General features: G+C 43.6%; 1 protein-coding gene across 1 annotated transcript in view; it reads right to left on the bottom strand.

The window, feature by feature from the left end:
• Positions 1 to 25,633, bottom strand: part of XYLT1 (xylosyltransferase 1) — a 169,597-nt gene extending 143,964 nt beyond the window's left edge. The window contains exon 1 of the mRNA XM_066560670.1: positions 25,399 to 25,633. Coding sequence (XP_066416767.1) covers positions 25,399 to 25,620 — 222 coding nt within the window. The 5' untranslated portion in view covers positions 25,621 to 25,633. The remainder of the gene's footprint in view (positions 1 to 25,398) is intronic.
• Between the last annotated feature and the right edge of the window lie 971 nt (positions 25,634 to 26,604).

Below are 26,604 nucleotides of genomic sequence, written 5' to 3'. Positions count from 1 at the left end.
ACAGCAACATAAACCAGCCCTCAGCAAAACCCAGCACACAGAGCACCCTGCTCATGTTTACAGGAGCAGGAGACATTTCTACAGCACCCTGGCTGTGTTCAGCCCTGGCCTCACTGCAGCACACATCTGTACAACAATAACAACTTTCTTAAAACGATGTAGCCCAGTACAATGACATATGTTAAATATAGCCACGGGAGAGCTGGGAGCAGAAATCCATGAATAACTGTATTGATTGCAGTAAAGAAAACCTGGACATATTTGGAGTGGAGACATTTCCTGATGAAATTCTTTCCATTTGGTAAAAACACAGACATTGTCTTACACCTTTCCACACACTAAAACTGTAAAACAAAACTCCAGACACTACTGTTAAGAGTTCAGGTATCTGCTCAACTATTGTTGCAGACAGGGACAGAAAATGGATCTTCCAGCACAAAGAAAATCAAATGGTTTGAAATTAACCATAATTCTTAATATCAAACAGAAGTTGGAAAATTTTAATTTAGTTCTATGAAAATTCTAGATAAAATTTCTTGAATGTTTTCTATGCTTTCACTTTAGGAGATTAAGAATTTACTCTAATGCCCACATTGTCCCACATGTATAGTCATTACCAAGTACTGTATATTCAGACCATATTGTAAGGGATGGGATAGAACAAGATGACAACACTAGGAGGGTGGCAGAGCATTAGTGTCTCTTCTGCTCTCTAATTCTTTAAAGTCTTACACTGAGTTTTTACACATGAAAGTGCATTTCCCAATGTTAACAAATAAATAAATAAATAAAAAGTCAGATATTCTACACTGACTATCCAATCTGTAAGTGAAAGTTCTCAAGACTCTGGCTGAGACCCAGACTAAGGTTGATTTTACTACCTCTGAAAATTCAGGCAGTTACTTTATGCAAGTATTACCGGTTTCAAAAATCCACTCTATTGCTAACAAATGTTAGGAAACTTCCCCAGAGACAACTCTGCCCCTCTGAAAGCCACAGGCAGCACTTTTGAGAGTCACCTCTCGGGGTGGCAGTAACTTCCCTGGCACATTATCCCTTAACATCCCAACTTTGTGTGCTGCTGGTGCCACTTTCCCCCCTGCAGCAGATGACAGGAGCTAGCACTGGTGGCTGCACAGCTGGGCCATTTTGGGCCATTTTGCGGCCCCCACACAGCACTCTGAGCAAACAGGAACTGGCCCAGGCATGGCCTGGCCTCAGGCACAGGGTGCCACGAGCAGCCAGCAGAGCTGGGCTGAGGCTCCCTGCAGAAACCCAGAGAGGAAGGGCTGCAGCAGTGAGAGGACAGCACACACAGCTGGGATCCACAGCGGCAAAGAGAAAAACGAAAACCAAGAGTGGTGACAAGATAAGGAACAGTGATAACAGCCAGGGAAAGGGAGGAAGAGGTAGAGAAAGAAAGTTTAAAAGTGGAAAGTTGAGACAGATCTTTACAGGAAGCACAGATGGGAGCTCCTCTTTGTGAGCATCTACCTGTCAGCAGGGGCTGGCAGAACGTAGTGAAGCACCCAATGCTAGCATCATCTCCATGACAGACACTTCAGCAAAAATAAAATCTTTCTCTTCCTGAAAGCTTAAGCTCTGCTCTGAAACATAATCCTCTGCTGTTTGCTTTTCTGCTCATCTCCTTCCATCAATCATTTCAAGTGCTAGGAACCCACAATCCTTGCTGTACCCAACACAGTTTTCATTAACAATACCTCTGCTACCTTATCCAAAGGATCAGAATTTCAGAATCTGCATTGTAGGACACATCTAAATTCCCTTTTTTTTAAAAAAAGGCCTACAAACATGTAATGAACATGCAATAACCTATATTACTGTGTTTGTCAAACTTCCTCAGGGAATCCTCTGCCTAGCATATAGAATCCCTTTGCACAAGACTTTCAGCCATGCATGAATTAGATTTGTGGTGAAAAACTGTATGAGAAACCCCAACAGGCAGGTGAAACAGCTATGTTCTAGCACAGAACAGCTCCCCTACACCCAATAAAACTGCTGCCTTGTCATTTACTCACTTTTAAGTGTTCATCCTTCTGTTACCTAAGCAGCAGCATGGAAGGTTTCTGTCACACTAATCCATACTGTGTGAAAATTATTTTAAGCAGGTAAGCAATGTTGAAAGTATTTCCAACCAACACAGTTAGGAGCAAAAGCAGTACATCCTAATTTGGGGGCTCGGGATCATCACCTTACACCCTAATATGCTGCAACTGAGAAATCAACACCGACACAATGATAGCTCACACCAACTCATTTCCGTAGACAGAAAGTGCTTGCAATGACCAGAGGACATGTGCAGGAGAGTAGAAATGAAACCTGCACCTGTGCAGGACACACAACCTGCTCCTTCAGATGAGACTCAAAGCTCAGGTATTTTGTTTTTCCATCCATTATGCCTAGAATGCTTGGACAGAAAAAAGCAAATGTATTTATTTTTCCTAAGATTTTGTTCTCTCTGCTCACACACATGCATGTGAGACAGTGTTTAATGCCTGTTCTTCCCTGAGGCACATGTCCCAGGGAGCTCCCTGCATGAGCAGAGCTGCTGAGGAGGTGATGCTCAGCTGACCCTGTGGGGTGGGTGCCCCACTGCTGCAACCCCCGGGGCCACGGAGAGCCCACTGGCACTGCTGCCCAAGGCACACAGGTGGAATTCTGATGGGCTCCCCACCACTGCCAGGCTTTGCAATGTACAGTCCTAACAGGGCTGGCTGCTTTTGAGGCGCTGTGAATGAGCCAATATCTGTAACTGTGATTTTACAACATGACTGAAGTGTCACACCCCAAGCAGTGCCTGCAAAAGACTCTTCAAATGCAGATCAGGCCACAGCATCCAGAGATCCTGGAGAGGGAAAAGCTGTGCATCCCCATCACACAAACCCATCTGACAGGATCTTGAAATAAAGCCTAATACAAGTTTCTTCTCCCTGACAGAGTCCACCCAGGCCTCTTGCTCTCCAGAGAAACAAAACAGGCATTTTTGTATGGAAACTCTGCTCCTTTGCCTCCTGAAGACTTTGAAAATCACACACACTTATTAGTTATTCCATGCAGGCGTGTGAACCTTTGCACTTGGATGTTGAAGGAAAAATTTATCCTTGACATAAAAATCAATCACATTAACAGTGCAACTTTCCAAACTCCTGCAGGTTCACTCCAAAGAGAGCACTAATTCTTTTTTTAACTTTGAATGAGTCAGATAAAGTGTCTGCTCAGGGCTTTGTTTGTAGGAACTAAACATTTATGTGAGATCCCTGAGAATTTTATGTAGCAGCATTTAGCAGAAAATTAATGTTTCCAGCCGATTTTTATTTGAATTTGTATTCAATACCACAGCATTTTCTTATGGTATTGTATTGTAGCTACTGTTTCAGAGCTCCCAAACTTGTTCTCTCCCAAACTAGGAAAATTTGGCAAATCAATCAGAACTTATGAAGTATTTAAAACAAAAGGATAAATGGCAACAAGAAAAGTTTGACAAGTTGATGAATAATCAGAAAGCTAAAGGAAGAACATCTTAGCAGAAAATGTTACAAAGAAGTAATTTATTCCTCACAGAGTAATAAGCCTCTATGAGATAAAATTTAACTTTTGAAAGGTTTACCATCCCTGCAGTTCATGGATTGGTTTAACTACCATAGTTAGGAAATTGCAGCATTTTGTTGCCAACATGAGATTTCTGAAAGCAGCAAACAGCAACACATACCAAACCATGTCTGTAAATCAATCTGCTGGGAGACAACAAGTGCTAAATGAATCAAAACTCCTAGTAAATAGTATGCTGTAGAATAGCTCTTCAAAGATGCAAACAGAGTAACAGAGCTCTGAAGACAAACTGATAGAGCAATGTAAACCCCACTAAGCACAATTTCAGGAGATAATAATAAAGCTCTAAGAGTCTTGCCATCAAATCCAAGAGGTTTCAATAGAAAGCAAGCAGCCTGCCTCTAATGTTAGCTCCACAAAAGTCCTACGACCAACTACTTTTGTTAAAATAGCAAAATAGTCATTTGGAAAAGGCATTTTTTCCTGAACCATTTATATGCAGGGAAGAAGAAAAGAAAAACTCAAAGTCTGGAAGTGTGTGGAAACCTGCAGCCAAACACTTCTTTTGTAACAAACTGCAGTTTCCTGAAGTCAAACAGATATTTATGTGCAAAGCTGCCTTCAAACCAGAAGCACATTCTCCTCTCTGGGTTTGTTTGCTTTGCCTTTTTCACAATGCAGAGCATCCTTACATGTGACACAAAAGCCCCTGAATAACCCCACTGGGAGTGGGGGCCTCTCTGTGCTGAACATACAGCAAAATAACATTCCTGCTTCAAAGAAAACTTACAAGATCCAAAGAGACAAAAGACTCAATCCAGAAAGAAAATGAGGCACAGAGGCCACCAAAGGCCACAAAAAAAGGTCAGCAAGAATAAAACTTCCGAGTTCTGTCCCCTTGTATGCAGTATTACCCCTGCAGAGTCAAGAGGCCTCCCAGCATGGACTGATCCTTTCTCCCAGTCCCAGTAATAAACTGTAACATCCTCTGAAGGCAGGAGGAGACACAGGACAATGAGGGAAGCTACTCTTGCACTGTGCAGAACAAAAGTCATCCCTATAGGGTCTGCCTCACAAGGCTCAAGTGTAGAGTTCACTTCTCTACAGGAACCAAGATAAAGATCACTCTATATTTAATTTAACTGAGGTGAAGTTACTGCAGCAGTGCTGGACAACTTCACTGAGGCCTGAACTGCAACTTCTAACATTAATTTGAAATTCTTGCTAGAACTCAGAAATTCAAGATTTATTAAATTATCAATGCTTTAGTAATCAAACAATAATTCAGGCTATGAATTAATTTGAAATTATAAAACTAGAGACTCGTCACATAGTATTAATTTATCCATCTTTGGATGCTTTATCATGAATAGTGATTGGTTCATTATATATTCTTACCCTAAGATACATTTTAAATATGGTTTAAAATTCTAGAGACTGCATTACCAACTGAAATGTGGCAGCAAGAACTAATTTAAATAGAGAACAAATAATGAATACAGTGATAGTTTCTGAAAAACTGCCAGATGACAAACTAACAAGGTCAGCACCTCATTTGCTATGTCATCTTGTATTTCTCCAAGTTTAATACAGGATTTAATCTGGAGCATCAAATAATAAGTTTTTCTAACTGCAACCATGTTCTACTTTGAGAGAAGGCTCAGAGGTCATTGCACGTTACATTCTGCTGTCATAACTGTCCTTTCAATTTTTTCAAGCTAGAAAGATGCCAACAGGCAACTCAAAATAGAGGTGCATAAGAGTTACTTTGTGCATCAGCTCCTGCAAGGTTTTAACAGGCATCACCCCTCCATCCCAGGCAGTACCTGTGACAAGCTGTTACCTCAGCTGAGGTTACAAGGCTCTGTTAAATTAGGATGACATGCCCTGTCTGCAACTGAGAAGCAACTCATACACACAGGGAAAACATCTCTTCAGTTCTCTTAAAAGTAGAGGAAAGAAGACAAGCGAAGAAAGGAGGATCAGCTATTTATTTGACAAAGAGATTTTTAATGCAGCTTTTAAAACAAAGCTATCATCTCCATTATACAAAGAAGCACTACCAATCTTATTCCAGGATTTAGAACCCCAGAGGAAACTCTCAACAAATGCATTGCAACAATAAAAATGGGTAATTTATTTTGAATATTTATTTCTAATCTTTCAGGCAATGCCCAATCATGGCAGGATGCTGCTCATCACTTTCTCACAACTTTCTCTAGCAGTGTCCTGTCAACAGCTCTGGAATGGAATTGCTCATTACTACTCTGCAGACTCATCATTCCTCACCTCTTTATCATCTATTTTGCTGATAACTTCAGCAGACCAGCGAGAGCTCATTTTCCTTTGCAGAAACTGAACTGTTTATGCACCAAACTCCTGATGATACAAACATAAACACTGGGGGAAAACCCACAGAAATTGGCAAAAGATGGGCAGGATCCCACTACAAACTCTATAACCAAGGAGACTGCAAATAAATACAAGATATCACACCTTTATGCTGTTAGAAAGGTCACCAGATTATCAACATTTGTTTTAGATAGAGGCAGACTACTTCCCTTCCCAAATCTTTACTTTATTGTGCTTTCCCTTCCAGCTATAACAGAAAAAATTGTGCCAGTTATTTTGTCATGGAGTGAACATGAAACAAAAGTTAGTTAGCAGTTTTTGTTATAAACACCACAGAGAAAAGTTTCAAAAAGGAAAAAAAAAATACAAAAGTACCAGGCAGGCATCACTTCCCAACTAACAGAGTAGAAAAATTTAAAGTTCCTTTAAAAAAACTTTTACACAGCTTTAACCTGAAATCAAATGTGACAAGAGCTGTTGGATGTGCTGCAAGAGACTAATAGCAACAATTTTGTTAAGAATAAAAAGCTGGTTTGTCACAGCAGCACAACTCTGTGCACAGCCTACATCTCCAAACACCTGAGCTGTGTATGAATACAAATTTCACCTTGTTATTTGTTGAAGTTCTCTTTCCTCAAGATTCCCTGTCCACAGATCCTTGCCTTCCTCTAAGCAACAAAACAGTGTTCACTGGGAATCTAAAGCTGCTTCATGCAGCATCAAAGTCCTACATCAATCTTTTTATACAGTAGCTGGGATGGGCTGACACTCTCCTGCCTTTCAGGGTGAGCACTCACCCTTTGATCTCCAGCTTCACATGGAGATCTCCTCCACCATAGAGATATGCATATATATGCACATCAACATAGCAATGTACATTGTACATATACATATTTAAGTAAGGGTGGCTGATTTGTCAATAAATGGAGGATAGGGGAGCATTTATTCTAAGTGCATTTGTTTATACCATATCTGAGACAAGTGTGTTTCAAAAGCAGGGAGAAAAATCCACAAATGCTTTGCATTGGCAAAAGAAGCCTAAACATCAGCTCAGGACATTGGTGCATGTGCCACAGTATAAATGTCACAGCACACTGCACTGCCTCAGCTGAGGGCAGAGCTTGCTTTGCCTCTTTGGTGATGTGAACCAAAGCTGAACTTGATTTTGAGTAAGAAATGTTAAAGGAAACATTGACCTGAGCTTAGAGAAGGAAATGTCAACTTGGTGAAAAGCTCCAGGTGACTTTGACTGCAGTCAGTCACTACCAATCACCACTGAATATTTCAGGTCTTACAGCTCTGCCAGGACTTTATAACTCAAAGGACAACAAGCCTTAAGGTAAGTCTTAACTCCTTGAAAGTAATAGGTTGGACTTGATCTCAAAGGTCTTTCCCAACCTAGCTAATTCTGTGATTGGGAATTTTTCCACCAACTTCAGAGGAGTTGAGAATTCACTACATATTCGATGCTACATCTTAAAGGATAATGGACATTGCCAATTTATTTTAACTCATAAGAGATCTTGAAAAGATAGAAACTAGAAATACCAAGCAGAGTGTCCTTGAGCCCAGCTAACAGAAACATTAGCAGCACACAAAGCTCCAGCACAGTGATGTGGATGAATCACACACAAATGTATCAAGAACAGTACTTCACCTTCAGCCTGAGCTCCACTGCCTGTCTGCCCTTTGGTATTCCAACACACCACAAGCACAGACATGTCCTGCTGAGGCCAGGACATTACCCTGTGACACCTGCATTAACTTTGAGCTCCCCTAGAGATTCTAGTCTTCATTTAAGAGAATTCAGCATTAGAAAATTCACAGGTTTGCTAAGAAATTCCTTCCACATTTAATTGCTTTTAGTGTTGATACAGTTTATAGTATTTCAAACACTGTTTGCAACCTCCCCATTACACCACACCATATTATGGCATCATTGTAGGGCACACACTGCAGTGCTCTTTGAGAAGGTGTTGATAACCCCTCATTCATATTATTCAATATCTGAAAGGACTGTGAGCTCATATCAAACATGAAGCATTTGCCAGGGTCCCTTGCTGCACAAATAAAAGCTGCATGTCAGAAATACATTTCCAGAGGCATTATGCTAAACACCAGCTACAAAGACACTCTACAGAGTATGCAAGTGCACAATGTGAATTTCTACAACCACTTTCTTTTGCTATTGATCAAAGTTGGTCTATCTCAGCAAAAAGGTGACAAAACTGCTACTCAAAAGCTCAGAAACGATAAATTATCTTTGTTCAGAAAAGAAATGGAAGAACAGAAGTAGAGATACACATCAGTGAGAATAAAAATGAAATGGATAACAGGAAAATCTGATCTTTAGAAAGAAGAAAGGTGTCAGCAAAGAGGAGCACAGACACGGACATGAAAGCAAATTTCCATGGCATGCTAAGGGAGAATCCAAACAGAGAGTTCATCTCTGCCCCAGTGATGGGTTGTCCTGCAGGTGAATCAGCCACGTGGTGTGGGCTGAGGGGTGGCTGAAGGTGCAGCCTCCTGCAATCAGCCCTGGGCTGCCACAGGGCAGGGACAGGACACTGCCTGGGCTAACAGCAACTGCAGCTCAGCCTGGTGGGGAATGAACCAGCCAGCTTTCAACAAAAAGGGATTTGGGGATAAGCACAGCAACCAGCAAGTCAGGAGTTAGTAGCACAGTAACAGAAATCAGCTTCTCTAAAATAATTTAATCCTACACAAGTTGCTTCAAACTTCTCACGAGCTAAGTGACTAAAGTTACCTTCCAGTAGCAAGTGATACCTCTAAAAATCCATGAAAGGCATAGTCTGAAATCATTATTAAAACACAAGTCCTCTCAAACATATGCCAAGTGTTTCATTTTTATTTTTTTAACACAACAGCAGGTCCTGCAGACACAGACAGAGCCTAAGTGGTGAGATTGCTCAAGCTTGCCCTAAAGCCTTAACCTGCTCCTGCTCTCCTCTACAAACCCTGACCTGGTCTGTAGGCAAACTGTGGGAGCTGTCTAAGATCAGGGCATCCTGCAGGCACCCTCTGCTCCCAGGGCACATCCACTGCTGTGGCACAGCTTCACTGAGGATATCTGGACATTGTTTCTGGCTTCTTCTCCACAGCTACATTATCAAACTCTGTTCTATAAGCCTAAAGATCTTACTCTCACAAAAAAATTTTCTAAATAAGGAAAATAATTGGAAAAAAAAAAAAAGGAAGGAGGCAACTTGACCAGAGTAATAGCAAAGAGTTACTTTGTCACAACATACAGCCTGCAACCAACTCAGAGTTATTCCTTTTTCATTATGCAGAACGTTTCTTACAAACTTGTTAAAACCAGCATAACCTGAGTTTACCCAGAATTAAAACAGCTGTGAAGGGTTTCTGTACAGTACTGATTCTGGTTTTGCTCAATTATGAGCCACATAACTGCCCCCCAGGATGGCAGGAAAATGTCTGTTCACGTGCTCATTCCTCCAAGGATGGGACTTGACCTCAGCACATGGCAGCATCCTCACAGCACTTCCATGTGGCAAGAAATGAGCTTTTGGCTAATTTAAACACATCTGGGTAATTCATTAAGTGGTTAATAAATTGTTAACACAAAAGGTACTGCTCAGCAAGCCTGTTCCACTTCACAGGAAGTTTCCTTGGGTAGGACTGAATTGTTTGGTCCACAGATTTCTGCACACAGAAGTTGCAGCTGAGCAATGCCTTGAGTAGTGTCTTCTGTATGAACTGTTTCACCAGCAAGGAAGCATCTGCGTTCATTTTGTTTATTCAGCAAGCTTTGGAGCATTAGGGATAATAGAGAAGATTCTTCTCAAGGACTTATGCTCACAGTCAGCAGCTGGAAGGCCAAAGGTTTGGGGGTTTGCTGGTTTATTTCCCCCTTCATACACACACTAAAGGAGATTGGTAATCTTAAAAGAAATATTAGGCTTGCAACTAGGTATGTTCAGAAGATACTCTTATTTATGCTGATACATGCAAACCAAATGACTTCCTAAATATCTGTGTTAAATCCTGAAAAATAAAATGCATAGAATTGAAGCAGCATAAGCTGCTTCCTCTACTGGCAAGAGAGCACTGAGCTGTGGGAAATGTTACCTTCCACTGACTTCCTCCAGGCAGAGACAGGTTTGGGGCCACAGATGTGTGCAGCTCACAGAAAAATGATCCTGATTACTGATGTAGAGAAAAAAGATAAAATGAGCTCCCTCCACCAACTGCTCCAAAACAGAACCAGCTGCTGCAAAGTGAGCCAGGCACAACCCCAGCCTGCAGCACTGGTAACAGAATCTAACCATCACTGAGCACACCTGGACCACCCATCCCACCAAACCAGGGTCTATCAGACAGCTGAAGTAGAAAGGTCTCTTCCCTGGGGGCAGGAAAGGTGCCTGCACAACCCACCTGGGCACCTCGAGGGCTGGCAACTGTTCTGTAAACTGACAGGTTAAGGCTGGGCTCAAACAAATTCAAGACTCTGAAACTGAAACAGAGAGAAGAGCTCTGCTTCTGGGAATCCTGCACAAGGTGATGCCAGGCACATGACTTACACTCAGAAGCTGAAGGGAACAGCCACTTTTTGCACTGGTATTGGAATAAGAATCTGTCACAGCAAAGTACATTTATGCCATCTCCTTAGTCACAGCAAACCCAACAGATACTGTGGCAAAAAAACCATCTCATGCTTTTCTTCAAATGCACCTTCTCTTCTGCATTCCTCAGTGAGTCACTTACCAAGCCATGAATGCCCTTTAAACCTCCCAGCTCCTTTGGGTGACTGCTCTATCCAGGATAGCCACCCTGTCACTAAAACAACCCCAAAGAACAAACAGACACGGATGTGTGGCCACATCACTCCTCAGAGCAGCTTCAGCCCATGTGTTTGCTGCCTGCCAGGCACTGGTACACACCAACCTGGTCCCTGTCCAGTGACTCAGTGCTTCTGCTGGGCTGGGAAGCAGAGACAGCCAGCCTGTGTTTTCCTCCTCCAGGAGAGGCCACACAAGCAGCACTTGTAAAGCTGGGAGGGGAATCTACATCCACTTGCTGCCACACAGACAGAGCACCTTTCTTCTAGACCCTGAGGCTTGGTTTTATTTTTCATCAAAATTCAGTTCATACAATCATGGCATCATTTAGGTTGGAAATGACACTAAGACCATTGAGGGCAACTGTTAAAAACACCATAAACCAGCCATTGGAACTGACACACTGTACCAGCTGATCTGAATACAAGACAACAACATTAATGTTTGCATAAACATTAACTTCAACATAAATGTTTGCAGTTTCATCTCAACTGGCAGATGCCTGGGTTGATCATCACTTATGGGTAATTTGTGTATCTCCTTAGGTGGGGATCAATACATTTAAATTAAATTCTAACACAGGTAATCCACTTGAATACAAAGCAGGCATTTTAAACCCATTCAGAAACCCCAGCCATCCCTTCAAATCTGACCCAAGGAAGTCCACCAGTCACACACTGAAGCACATGACCTGTAAAAAACTGACTGAGAGAATCAGAGCTAAAGCAAAATGCAGCAGAGATGGATTCAACACATCTGCCATCAACATAATATTTCCATAATGCAAAACTCAGTGCAGTCTTCCCACATGAGCATCCTTAGTAATTCAGCATGGGATTAAATTATTAACTTTCCACAACTTTCACTGGGACCAAACAAGGCCAGCAGAATATGAAGAGGATTTTTTTAAAATCCTGAATTTTAGGTTTTTGCACTCATAAAACCACTAAAAACGAAGAATGATTGTTAAATAATTCCACCACTGCCAAGAGAAATATGCAGGAATTCAAGATGTAACTGCCCAGCACCACCAATCTCTCCTATCACAGGTAATTCCATTCAGAACACAGAACAGAAAAGAACATTATATGTTAGTTTTACAGAACCAATATTTATAAATTACTATAAAATATTTTCCTTTTTTTTTTCTAGTATCCTGGAACACTTTAGGACAACAGAACAATCTTCATTTGAAGACCCTTTTCACTTTAACAATTTCAATGAAAATACAAAGGCTGTATAAAAAACCCACCCTAACACAATCATATTCCCAAGACTATTCTTGACTGATTTTATATCCACATCTGCACTCCATGTCCTAATGAAGACACTGTGGCTCTAAAGAACCACAGGTTATTCTCAGTGTGCTGTTTTACTTGAGCTCTTACACATCTGCATCTTCATCCTATAGCAAACAACCGAGAACACTGAAAAAGGTGGAATTTAGCTGACAAAGATGTCTCAATATCAGTCCTGTACAAAAATCTCCCACACATCATTCTTACACAGGATAACGATCAAAGGTAGAACCAACCCTAAACGTGAAGATTTTCTAAAAGAATCTGCTACTAAAAGAGCATGAACTTGATGAAGCGATGACTTGCCACATCCTAGACTTGTTTAAACTGCATGCTGCAAAGTAAAATCTTTCTTAGCAGCATTCAGTCTGGAAAATTCTAGCCTGAGCAACTCTTGCTTATATTTGACCACAAATATTTGGCCACTATGGAATACAGGTATGCATGCATGCCTCTGTTTGCATGAGAGCTGCAAAACCGAGTCTTGAACACATTTTACTCTAATAAACAGGAAGGGGAGAAACACAGAAACCACCAAACCACCAACTCTCTTCTAAAGAGATGATTGTAACACCTGTGGTATCTCTGTGTTGCTATGAAACTACTATCCTAACCGTAGCAACAGATTTAAACCTTTAAGGATACATTTTGCTCTCTGTAGGCAAGATATAACAGGAAAATGCTGCAGAAAGGTTTATTTTAAGCCAACGGGAAACAGTATTTCAAACTGGACAACACAAGTTAGGAAGACAGCAATTTACCAATGACAGCAAGCAAGGAAAAAAAAACACACACCAATTTATTCAACAGTGAAGCAGTATTTCATAATGGAGTTACTATTTACCAAGTGTGGAATAGAGACCTGAAGCACTTTCCTCACCAGTTACCTTAATCCACTTCCTACCAACACAGTCCCAGCTGAGCTGCTGAAGTCACTGCCATAGATCCCAGCTGGAGCCTGGAGCAGCCTCTGCAACCACTGACAACAGCCCCAGAAACAGGAGGGAATTGTTCAAGGATGAGGAGGAAGTGAGTAAACGAGGCTGTGCTAAAACTAAGAATAATACACAAACACTTAGAAGCAAACAAAACACACAGCACCTCTTTCATTGCCTACCAAAGGCTTAAAAGCACTGAAGCTTGGGTGACAGAATTTAGAGCAAAGCTGGGCTAGTTCTGGTAACTAAACTGGAAACACACCCCTGAGGCTGAATCCAGGAGAGTATGAATTTCAAGGGCTTCCTTTCACTTATCCCTTCCAGGTGACACCACTCCACAAACAGGGAGCATCTGGAGCACAGTGCATGACTGCTGAATATGCTCTGCTAAGTTACACTGACACTTCAAAAGCAACAAAATGCTCCAGCAGTTGCTGAGCTGTCCACATTGTCCAAAAATGGAGATTTTGATGAACCATTTGGCCTGCAAGACCCTTTTTTCACCTTCCAGTTATTCATTCATAGGTCCTTGATATGAGAATGACTGTAAATTTACATCAGTGCAACTAGAAAGTGAAAATCCCCTGAAGAACTTAAACTACAGAATAAGCTATTGATCACACTCTGGGAGATCATTGTTCAGACTCATGATGGTGCTAAAATGGACAAACCCCAAACCACTTTGAATAACTGCATCAAATTTTTCTGAAGTCTTTTAACTTACATATTTGGTTGCATAATGGCAAACAAACCCTATAACAATTTGCACATAAAATACCTTTAGGTCAAGTTTTGCTGTGTAAAATACATGCTTAAACCCACAGATCCCACAGCACCTGTAGAATTAGGGTCCCAAGCTACACAAAACTACCCAAAACTCCAAATTAACCTGGTTCTTTCTCTGCATCAGCTACCTTTTAAAATGGCTATTTGTTACAAGATTCACTTCTGGAAAATTCTTGTCCTCTGAAATCACAATAAATGCATTTACATTTATCCAACTTTTAAACTAGCTGTGCTCTCAGAGGTCCCATGGAGCCTTACAGCTGACCCAACTTTTTGTTCTTGCCCACAGAGGAGCTTGTCCTCCTGCCCATTTCATGTCACATTTCACTGAAGCCCTAACCAAGGGGAGCAAGCACCCCTAAATTCACACCCTAGATGCCCACGGCAGCTTCACACAGAGGGACAGGAAAAGGCCAGTGCAGCCTCCTTTTCTTAGACATCCAGGGATGAAAAACATCAAAAGAAAGCAAAGAGAAAAAACCGCCATATTTTTTAACTGGGGGTTAAGGGTTAGGAGCAGAAATCTCTGTTTACACTGTCTGTAAAGTGAGCAGGTTTGAGACCATCTTCTCCTAATAAATAGTCATTAATCACTTGCAGTCACTTAGCACAGGAGGTCATGTGGTGGCAGCCTGGGCAGTGTAAATGTTTAATACTGAATTAGATTAGAAAGGCTCAGGACAGTGTCATCACAGCTACAGTGCTACCTGCAAAACCTACCCATCTTTCCTTTGGTTTCAGTATCACTGAGGCCTGACCCAGGCTTTGGGATGGGATGATGTGGTCTTGCTGTGAAGGTGAGACACAGCAAATATCACAGAGCTAACTACAGAAAGCCAGATGGCCAGGAGCTTATTGCACCTTTTTATCACTGCACTGCTGTAAAACACTGTCACCTGTTTGATCATATCTCTGTTATTAGGAACATGAGCACAGGGGTGATGAGCTGCCTGCAGGACAGACTGCTTGGCAATCTCCAGCTCTCTCCTGGGGGACCCACCCAGCACACAGGCACTGCCATGTCCTAACCCTAAACCCACCCAGCACACAGGCACTGCCATGTCCTAACCCTGACCCTTAACCCAGCACACAGGCACTGCCATGCCCTAACCCTAACCCTAAACCCACCCAGCACACAGGCACTGCCATGTCCTAACCCTGACCCTTAACCCACCCAGCACACAGGCACTGCCATGCCCTAACCCTAAACCCACCCAGCACACAGGCACTGCCATGCCCTAACCCTAACCCTAAACCCACCCAGCACACAGGCACTGCCATGCCCTAACCCTAAACCCACCCAGCACACAGGCACTGCCATGCCCTAACCCTGACCCTAAACCCACCCAGCACACAGGCACTGCCATGCCCTAACCCTGACCCTTAACCCACCCAGCACACAGGCACTGCCATGTCCTAACCCTAACCCTTAACCCACCCAGCACACAGGCACTGCCATGTCCTAACCCTAAACCCACCCAGCACACAGGCACTGCCATGTCCTAACCCTAAACCCACCCAGCACACAGGCACTGCCATGCCCTAACCCTGACCCTAAACCCACCCAGCACACAAGCACTGCCATGTCCTAACCCTAAACCCACCCAGCACACAGGCACTGCCATGCCCTAACCCTAACCCTTAACCCACCCAGCACACAGGCACTGCCATGTCCTAACCCTGACCCTTAACCCAGCACACAGGCACTGCCATGTCCTAACCCTAACCCTAAACCCACCCAGCACACAGGCACTGCCATGCCCTAACCCTGACCCTAAACCCACCCAGCACACAGGCACTGCCATGTCCTGGATACGCAAAAATACAGACACAAACATCCCCATCTGTGTGCCCACAGCTGAGGAGCAGCACTCAGATGGCTCACAAGAACATTTCATAACCCTCCTCCCCCTGTCCTCTACTCAGTTAGCAGCTCAGTCAGAGCCAGCTACAGCTATAATTATTGTCATAATTATTATTTTAATAAGTATCAATGACTTATCAAAATATTGCACTGAAGACTTTCACATCTTTTGTTGTCAGACTGCCAAAAAGGCAGCTCATTGCTGAGGTGCTGCTCCATGTACTCTGCTAGCAGGCAGCACCTCCAAGTTTCTATTTCTGCCACTGAGTGACTAAACTCAATTCCAGTGAATGCCAAAACGTAAGCAGTTTGAGGCACAGTAGCTGTGCAAAAGTATTATTATTCTCGTAGTGCATACACACTAACAGCTTTGTTTACTACATTCACTCCTCCTCTGCTTGTTTCCTTGGTTTTATACACTGTGGGCCAAGTTGCTGAACTTAGGTGCCATAAGGTAGCCACCTGAATTCTTATTTACATATTTAAACAGCTGTCAGGCACCCACACCAAGTTATAAGAGCATAAGGAAGCCTGTAAACACCTAAGTTAATATAGTTAGGTGTCAAGATGTATCCCCAGCTAGCCAAATGTGGATCTCTGCAGACAAGATGCTACTTTTCATGAGATTATTCTTTTCTACAAGGCAGGATTAGCTTGATAATAGATTATTTTTTATTTACATGCCTGTTCAAGATGACTCCAACCCAGATTTCTGGTAACACTCCATTTCCACAGAGAACTCCAGCTTACATTTTCATAATTAGCAGATGGCCATCTATTTAGTTAGAGTTCCAGGTACACAGAGAAAAAAGTTCCTTAAATAACTGATGACAATTAGTAACTTAAATAACTAATGATAACTAATGGCAATTGTGGGACTTCTCATGATGGGTGTCAGCTGTCACCCCACTGAGTCCACAGGTAGAACTCTGCGACATACAGTGGTGCAATTCTAAAGAACCATAAAAATTCCCCTAGAAATGTCATTTTTCAGGTTTGTTGTGCCTCTCCCAAGTAAGGGTGCACAGGCTGGATGTAGTTTCAGGGAGCTTGCTTCATTTTAGTCAATACAGTCACAACCTCACACGCTTTTTTTTTTGAAAGAAGACACTTCAACTGAACCATGTGTGCTCCTGAAGCAGAAAGAAGACAATTATAAAGAACAAAGATAACCAGAAGCAGGATGAGTTTTAAGAACAAAATGAGATATGTCTCAGAAATTCAGACAGCATGAAATCCAAAACTGACCACCACAAAAAGTCAGCAAATAGCATCAGCTTGAAGAAAAATACTCAGATTTCACCAACATAACTGAACCAAAAAGTACATCTGAAGGGCAAGCAAAGGCTGCAGCATGAAGCAGAAATAAGTGTCCATGACTCATCCAACCAAATCCAAGTTAAACTCAAGTTTGCAGTGTCATTCAGCTTTGTAGAATTGTTTTAAATAAGCATCCCACTTACTCTCTAATAATAGAACAGCAACAGAACAGTAGCTTGAAAACAAAATATATGTGGGAAGCATTCACGATCTGACCTCAGAGTCAACCACACACTAGTGTGAAATCTTTTTTAGCTAACTTTTTTAATTAACTGGTATTCATTTATTGGTTTAATTTCATCATAAAGAAAAAAAAGCAGCAAATTATAGACATGTTATAAATAGTTTGCCCCTTGGAGGAATTCTCTAATCATCTCTAAAAATAAGAAGTCATATGATTTCAGTGTCCTGTGCTGACCCTTTTAGTACTCAGCAAGGTTACTCCATATATATGTTTAGGTAATGCTACATGTTGCTCAATTTTTATATCCACACAGTTATAAAAGCCTGCTCTCTTCACTTCTAGAGCACACTCACACTCAGTGAACCACTCAGTCCTGTATTTGTTGTAAAGCTTGGGAATTACTCCATAGGAAGCACAGATCCACAAGGCATGAAAACCATTTTGTGCTTCCAAGTGAAGCCTGGAATTATCTATCCTTTACTTGCCCAAAACTAGCTGGGCAGCCAATTTATAATACTAGCCTCCTGCTGTGCTCTTTCTTGATCCCTCCATGCTAATCAATCCTTGAACTTATCCCACCCCGAGGCTGGATAGTGCCAATCACAGAGAAATTCTGAGCAGGAGTCACTGAAGCAGGGTTTGTGGAAGTCCTGTGCTGAACAGGTCCCTGATGGTAATACTGAAAAGTTCCATTTGTGACTCTGGTTAGCTGCTAGCAGCTCTAACTTGCTATTCAGCCTGTAAACTCTTCAAGACAGGGACCTTTCCTCACATGTGTCTGTGAAGCTTCTAGTGCCCAGATGGTGCCATACAAATGAATAATAATTATATTTTCATGTAGACCATTATTGCGCATAATGTAAATTACTTTCACTGATCCAAGAGGAAATAATTTTCTCATTTTGAAATGAAAAGAGAGAGTAAAAATAATGATTACTTGTTTGATGCTCTCATTATAACAATAATTACATTTGTGGGTCCAGAATCCCCAGCTGGTCTGTACTGACTTTAATGGAGTTATACCAATGCGTGGCAGTTGACAAGCTCCTGGTCCTTCCTGAAGACCTCAACTGCTTCACAAGAGCAGATCACTTCAAACCCACACTGCTTCCATGAAGGATGGGACATTAATGAAGCAATCAAGCACACTTTGCAGACTGGGGAAGACAAACAGCAGACATCTGGAGAAATGGATTCCTCCATGCATGGCAGGTACCTGAGCATCACTACCATGCCCTGCCTTGCTGGCATAGAGGCACAGGCTTCTGCACAGATGCACACCTCAAATGAGCTGAATTGCCTTCTGGAGACACTCAACTCTGCTCATGCGAAGGCCTCAGACCCCACATGTCTGTGAGATTCAACCCAAGCTTAAAAAGGAAACACCCAAACAGCCACAAAAGGAAACAGCCCTAATCAGCAGCACCAAGTGTGAAAGGGAGGACTAAAGTTGTGACCTGTCAGGGCTTGGCTCCTCTGAAGGAAAGAGATAAAAACCACAATTATCAGACCAAAGAGGACTAGTCTGGAGTACCAATAAGTGAAAAACCCAAAACTACCTGTCACCTCAGCTTTGTGGCCCTAAACACCTTGTCAAGAGGTTACTGATGAGAGTAAGCAACCAAGACTTCAACTTTCCCTTGTCCCACAGCGCTGTCTCCCATTCAACATGTGCTCTCTGGAACAGCATCAAAGGCCTACCATTACTTAAAAAAAAATGAAGGACTGAGGTTCCAAGTCTAAAACTCAGATTCAAACCCTTGGAACTGCTAGTCCTCACACTCCAGTCATACACACCAGAACCCACGTGCCCTCTGAGTATCCACACAGGGATGCTCCTGCCTCTGCCCAAATCAGACATTCCCATCAGCCTAAGCCAAAAAAAAAAAAAAAAAAAAATACAGGACATTTTATTCCAATTAAAGAGTCACTGCAAAAGCTTCGGTGAAGTGCCAGATCTAATTTTAACGCTATAAAGAAAAATCAGGAAGTATTTGATTAAAATTAATCCTTGAGGTTATATAATTTGACTATTGCTACAAATTAAGATCACTTCATGCTTCCATTGTACTCTTGGCCCTTCAGCAAGCACTAATAAGATGCCATATCACAGATCACAGACTTCCAATGCTGACAGGAAGAAATATTTTGAAAAAATGTTTCTGAATAGAGCCAAAACATGTAGCAGGTAATGAGGGCCTTTTACACCAAAATGTACCCATTTTGCAATAGCTGACTGGAAGTAAATGGGATTTGTACATCCCCTGTGCAACAGCTGGTCTTCTCTTGCTAAAAAATTAAAATGCTTCTATTTCAAAGGGAACATCTGCAAAATCCCATCACACATTAAGGAATAAAAAAACAACACAACAAAAAATACACCAGTGGCCTGGAAAAGGCTTCTGATCCATCTCCTACAACACATTCCTGCAGAGAAGATGCTTAACAAGGTAACTGCTGCAGGAGCCCAACAGTCTAATCTGGCTCTAATACTCCCCTTAAATGATGCATACATTACTTCTCTTGCTGCAAAGATTTGTTTGTTTTATTAACATGTGCCTTGTTAAGTGCTAAGACTTTGCAAAAATGATTATGCACCTTCCAGCTGCAGATGAATTGTCTCCCCCCTTTGCCATTACTAAATGATGAGTTGTCTCCATTCTCCTTCTCAATTGTTATTAAAGCCATATTACAGCATGATTAAGCTCCTGATAATAAGTAAAACTGTATTTAACAGTCAAGTCAGTACTATGGACCCATTCTCTAAGAAATATATCATTTTTGGTCACATAATAGCTTGATGCTATTAATTTTATTCACAATGCAGAGTACCTTAACTCAGCAGTTTCACTGAGTCTGGTGTACTAAAGTGAGACTCCGTTTCCAGAGATGGATTCATTCTGGACTGAAGTTCAACACACAAATGATTAGCTCACATAAAGCTTCTTAGCACATCTCAGGTCTGGAAATTTTTCTGAAAACCAGTTTTTCCCTCATTTCTCGTGTTCAGATTAAATTACTGAGGCCACAGGTCTACATCAACAAGATACTTAGAGTGGAATATATTCACATAGCTACCATTTGATTGTGTCTACATATATGGAACCTATATATTCACTGATTGAAACAAAAAGAATAAACCAGTGGTGGGATAGTGTTGTCATCTCATTGCAAAGCTCCCATACCATCTTGGTGATTTCTCATGGGCAGCTCCTCACAGCACTGACTCCTTCTTGAGCACAGCACAGCCAACAAACTCCAACAATGCTCCTCACCCACTCTTTTATAGCACTCATCCTTATTAGACACAGCTGTGGCCTATTAAGGGCAGGCCTGCTCCTAATCTTTGGTAGTTAGTGCAGAAGGTAATCTTGCCCCTGAAGAGTTGCAGCTGAACTATCTTTATTTTCTTACATTCTTTCCCCCCACAGGGTAGTTCCTTTTGAAAACCCATTTGTTTTATGGAGCATAACAGCTTATTTGACACTTAAGTGCAGCTCTGTAGAGTGAACTGCCAGGGACTACAGTGACTCTTCCAGCAGCAGCCCAGTTCCTCACCCACGGCAGAGGCTCCCTCCTTCAAGGCACAGCTGCTGCCACCCCTGTGCAAAGCTGAGCTTTACCACTGGTGCTGCACTGAAAGCTGTGCTCCATCCAGAAACTCACTTGTCCTGTACCTCCCACATGGATGCTCAGCACAGGGTAGGTCCAGGCTGTGTGTTTGTTTCTGGCAAAACAGTGCTGGGAATCCACCTGCACAATCTAAACATTCCAGGGGCAAATACACTTCAAAAGAAAACTCTCATCTCCAAACCTGAAAGAATCCCAAGCTTTTATGTCATGCAAAAGGTGAATTCTGCACTGGTCTTACTTTGGGGAAGCATTTGGAAAAGGCTGGGGGAAATAACTGATGGATGAACCTTAGAGAAAGTGGAATAAAGTAGAGAAAGTGGAGTAAACCCCTCCTGGGTTTCCTTTCCTGTATGATTCCCATGGTGTTTTCCAGCATTAGAGTTGCTGCTGCTTTGTTTCTAGCTACAACAACTGATCCCAGTTTTTATAACCCTTCGCGTGGAGCAGAGCAGCTCCTGGATGCCTTTCCTAGCTCCAGTAGCCAACAGGGATTACAGAGTTTAGGCACACATTGTAATTACTTTTTGCTTCTTGCACCTTTAACCTGGTGGAGCTCAGCATGAATCACCAGGAGGTGACAAGGAAGGAAAAAGCAAGAAAACATAGGCTTGAACACATTCAGCTGATCAATCCATGGAGGACCCAGCCTCACCCTCCACACTGCCAGGAGAAGGAGAAATACCACATTTCCCACTACAGATATGAAATGAAGGAGAGGCACTGGTGATCCTCAGGACTGTCATCCCTGGCTTAACTTTTTTCTTGGAATTAAACTGCTCACTGACCCCAAACACACTTTCTTTTCATTCTACAGCTCTCAACATTTTGAGTTATCGATATGTTTGGTTCCTTTGACAGCTTCATGCTGAAAGAAACATACCATTTCTTTAAAAGAACACACAAAATTTCAGACTGAAGAAATGCTTTGATCCCACACCAGCAGGCAAGAGCTGTATTTCACTGAACTGACAGGAGGAGTGCCCTGGCATTTCTGCTTTATGGCAGAGCAGGCAGCAGTGGAAAGCCAAGGCTAGCAGGAGGCACAAAGGAGCAGCACATACCCACAGACAGTGCCAAGGCAGGGGCCACAGCTGGGCAGCACAAGTGCATCCCTGTGATGCACAACAGCCTGTCAGTGCAACATCACAGCAGCAGATGCTCTGCTGCCACATCCCTCTCATCCTCAGCAGCCCCAAAGCAGAGATTTGCATCCCATTTTCCTGCCTTTGGGCTCCCAACAGACACCATCCACCAGCCCCTTCCACCACTGCCAGCAGGCTGCACTAAGGAAACCCAAGACTGAGCAGCATGCTTACAGTGTTTTCACAAAAAGCTGTTGCACACTTTTCAAAGATAAAGACCCTTCCATAAAAATCAACCCATTCTCAGAAGGGAGCTTAATTCTTCTGTGCTTTGGACACTTGAGTCGTGCCTCATGAATACAGCTTGAGCAAGGGGTGCAGCTGCCAGAACACTTGCAAGTACACACTGAAATCAGTGCTAACCATACATCTGATACTTCTTTAGAAATATCTATAAGCTGACTTAATTAAATAGAGAACAACTGCAGGAAACTGCTTATGACTAATGAAAGCTCCAGGTGTAGCTGGTCAGGGGATCTAGCACAGTAAGTGTTTTCAGTTGCAAAATTGCTCAATTCAAAATTGTTTCTTCCTGCCAAGTTGGCAATTCCCATTCAATTACATGCAGGTACAGTGGCAAACCTTTTACTACAGTACAATGTTATTTTATCTACCAAATGATAGTGCTTATTGCACGTATCTGACAGCACTTAATAAAAATCTAAATATATGTTAAACACCTGGTTTAAAGGATTATGTTTCTTTTCCCACAGACACAAATTACCAAATCCTCACGCTACTTATGTCTAACTCAGTAAAATAAAATAGGGACCTCCATTTCAGTCTTTTACACAGGACTGAGACAAATTAAAAACAAGATAAAGAAAAGCACTGTAGTCTCACATGGCAACTTTCAGACATAGGTTTGAAAAGCACTGTCTTCTGCCAAGTATCCAAAATCTGCTTTGCATAACTATTTAGTATAAAGGGTCATATAAGGGTAGTTAGCAGGGCAAGAGAAAAAAGTACAAAACCCATGATCAAGTACTACATTACAGGTGAACATTTAGCAGCCTTTCAAAAATATATTCCTCAAAATGCATTAAAACTCACCATTCCACTCACAGACCAAAGACACATTGAAATTAATACTATTTTTGGTTAAAATGCAAGACTGAGAAATCTTTGAAAAATCCTTGGAGGGCCCCTCAGATGCGCTTAACCCAAGACATGTGGATATAATGGAACCACTGTATTCACACCAGTCAGCTTCTCCAACTGTTGCAAAACAATTTGACATACACAAACTATGGGAAACTTGGATCGAGAAGGATACTAACTTTGCTTGGATATTACATAAATTGCATTCTAATGTGCAAACATAAATTACATAAATTGTATTCTAATGTGCAAACAATGCAACAGGAAAAAAAAATCTTTCTTTGCATAGATGATACACAATTCCATTTCTCAGAGATTTTCCTCGTGAACTGAGTCAGAAATCAAGATTGGTAACATAAGCAAGACTGGTAACTTCACCTACCAATTTAACACAGGTGCCAAGTTTTTAAGGCAGAAGGCTGCACAAAGACAATTTCCCTGTCACTTTTCCACCAAGTACACATTGCAGTCAATAGATGGATGCTTAAGTGTGAGGTTTTGTATTCTGACAAAGTATCTTTAAGGATGGCGGCCCCTACCCGGTGTGCAGGCTAAGCAAAACCACAAGTACCATAAAGTCATCTTGAAGAAGCCTTGCCAAATCACCTCTACACAAAGTGTTGTTAAGTGCTGCCACTTGCTTTGAGCATTGTTGCCCTTTATTTTTTTAATATCAAAGTCAGACATTGTGGCACAGCCCAGTGTGATCCATACCAGTCATTTAGATAATGAGGAGAAAATAGGTGCACTCAGCATGTGTTTTAAAGCATGTTTTCCATTCAGAACCCCAGTGCTCCATCTTTAGGTCTTTGATCAAAACTGTATGCAGAAGGCATGATTCATAACTGCCAGCATCAAAACACTCACATTCAGTGTCTGCGTGTGGCCAGCACGGAAACAATGAGCTCTCAACCCGAACCCAGCACCCGTTCCAGCACATCCAGGGCAAACTGGACACTGTGCCAGGACATTTGTAGGACAACTGCTTAGAGAACATATTCCAACATAGCCCTGAGCCCACAGAAGAGGATCATTTCCTAGAAAGTCTGGGGAGCTGGGAAGCAGGGCTGAAGCTCCAGGTGCAGCCTGCCCTCTCCCGGCCCCCTGCCTGCCCAGGTAACAGCGTCTGCCAACCTTGGTAACCCACAGTGGAGAGATCAGGAAGGAAAAGCTGGAGAAGAATGAGATGAAAGCATAAAAGACTTGATGGATTGATGGACAGGAAAAGAGGCAGAGGGCAAGGTGATGGAGGAAAAATAGTAGAGCTTAAATAGCTACATTTATGAACACAGCAAATACCAAGATAAGATTATGTGTAGAAACAAAAGCTGAATTCAGTAAACTAGAATTTTAACTTTCACATCTAGAAAGCAGAGCAGGATCTGCACTCAGTGGATGGGTCCGTACGACAAGTTGTCCCAAACGTTAGTGATGGAGTACTCGTGTGCTGGGAGCTCAGCTCTTTGCAGCCTTTTCAGGCCAAACCACCCACTGTAATTTACAAGGGTAAATCACCTCTGTGCCCCAAGTTCCTGCTTTCTCTCTCAAGGATGTAAACAAAAATAGAGAAACGGACAAAACTAGGCATGCACTTCCAGAGGCATCACGTACTTAATGTAAGCCTACTGCTGAAAGAATAAAATGAAAACCGAAGGAAGCTTCTCCTGAGCTGGAGAATACTGGTACTGGCGTTACATCTCTGAGGTTTGCAAGAACACTGTTAATTTGCTTTTTCACATGCCTAATAGAAAACTCAAAAATAGAAAACTCAAAAATAGAAAACTCAAAAGGTAATAGAGCCAGATTTGCAACCCCTTCTGGTTTCAGGCCTGAGACATTTGAATGAAAACTGGAGAGTTTGCAAAAGAATGAGATAAAAGACAAGGTCCTCATCCTGTGTGGGCACAGTTTCAGTGTCCCTGAGCTGTCAGCGGTTAATAAAATGATTGCATTACATTTCACTGCCCATCACCTCCCGGGCCTCTTAGAGCTGTGCAATAAAGAATAGCCCCTGTGCGCTTTACCGGGTGGGAAAAGTAGCAGTAAAACAAACCCCCTGGACGGTGTGGGGCAGGCGGCTCTCCCGCGAAGTTCGGGGATGCTGGGATGCCCGCGGCAGGCAGCGCGGGCGATGGGACGAGAGATGCCTCTCTCGGGGAAGGGAGAGGATCCCACGGATCCATTTTCTGCCTCTGCCCCGCGGCCCCCCGGGCTCTCCCGCCGGTCCTGCGGGGCAGGACCGGCCCCGCACCGCGGCACCTGCGGGAGGCGCCCACGCGGGGCGCGGGAACGCGAGCCCCGGGGCGGCTTCCCCAAGTTGCCCGCGCCGCAGTCCCGGCAGAAGTGCCGCCAGACGCCGTGAGACACCGCCGCTCCCGCTCCCCGCCTACCAGCGCCTTGCCGTGCGGGGCGGCGGGTCCGCGCCGCTGCGGCTGCCCCCGCTGCTCTCCGCCGCGGTCTCGCTTCTCGCGGCCGCCGCGCTGCTCCTCGCCGGCGTCGAGGGAAGAGAAATTCCAGACGAGGAGGGTCTGCAGGAGCAGCACGGTGAGCGCCGCCACCAGCGCCGAGCGGGAGCGCCGCGCCAGCCGCCGGGCGCACGGAGCCGCCACCATCTTCGCTGCTGCTGCCGCCGCCGCGCTCCCGAGAGCCGCCGCATCCGCCGCGGCACCGAGTTTTCAGCCGGGCAGAGCCAGACGTCAGCAGGAGGAGGGCGGAGGTGGGGAAGGAGGGAGGGGGGGAAGGAGGAGGAGGTGTTCGCGGCGCGTGGGGATGGGGGAAGCCGGCGGGGAGCCCTGGCGGCGCGGCAGCCCGCGGCCGGGCCGGCCCGGGGCCAGGGGTGGGGTTGGCGGAGGAAGAGGAAGGAGGAGGAGGAGGGTGGGCTGGAGGCGGAGGAGGAGCGGTGCGGGGGCTCGGCGGGCCCCGGCGCTGCGTGAGGGGAAAGGGCCGGGGCGGGGCGGCGGCGGCTCCCGGCGGGCGGGCGGGAGGGAGGGGGCGGCCGGCGGCGGGCGGGCGGTGACTGCCATCTTCTGAGGGAGCGCGGCCTCACCGCGCCCGGCCGCGGCACCTGGCGGGCGGCAGCCCCCGCCTGCGGACCGCTCACCGGCAAAAAGGGCCCAGATTTCCCCAAGCTGATGGTTTTGGTTTTGGTTTTTGTTTTTCCTGAAGCAAAAGGGTCCCTGGCATCATCTCACCTCAGCGGATTGAGAGCCAGAGCAAGGTGCAACACCTCCGCAGCCCGGTGAGGTCTGCAAGGACCAGGCTCAAGGCGGCTGTAACTGAATGCCCAGTGTCTCAAAAAGTGAACATAACGGACGAGTTCAGCTGCCTTTTTCTCCCGTACTGATATTGGCTTTCTAATCTGAGAGATCTCATTATCTGATGATAGGACTGAAGTAGGGAGGGTTTTTTAATCTGCCTGCACAGTGCTTCTTTTTCTAAGCCTAATTCCACTTTACAAACCAAATCCAAAGGTAAAAAATATTATCTCCTGGTAAGAACAGTTGCTTTTTAAAATGACAGCCAGGTAGGATTTGCGCAGACCAGCGGGATTTTGTTTCCATTGAAAGTGCTTTAGTTTCTGATCTGAAGAAAATGAA

The sequence above is a fragment of the Molothrus aeneus genome, chromosome 16 (genome assembly GCF_037042795.1).
Source record: "Molothrus aeneus isolate 106 chromosome 16, BPBGC_Maene_1.0, whole genome shotgun sequence".
In the NCBI taxonomy this organism is placed as follows: Eukaryota; Metazoa; Chordata; class Aves; order Passeriformes; family Icteridae; genus Molothrus; species Molothrus aeneus.
The sequence above is the reverse complement of the archived record's forward strand: the minus strand, read 5'-3'. Positions and strand labels throughout refer to the sequence as shown.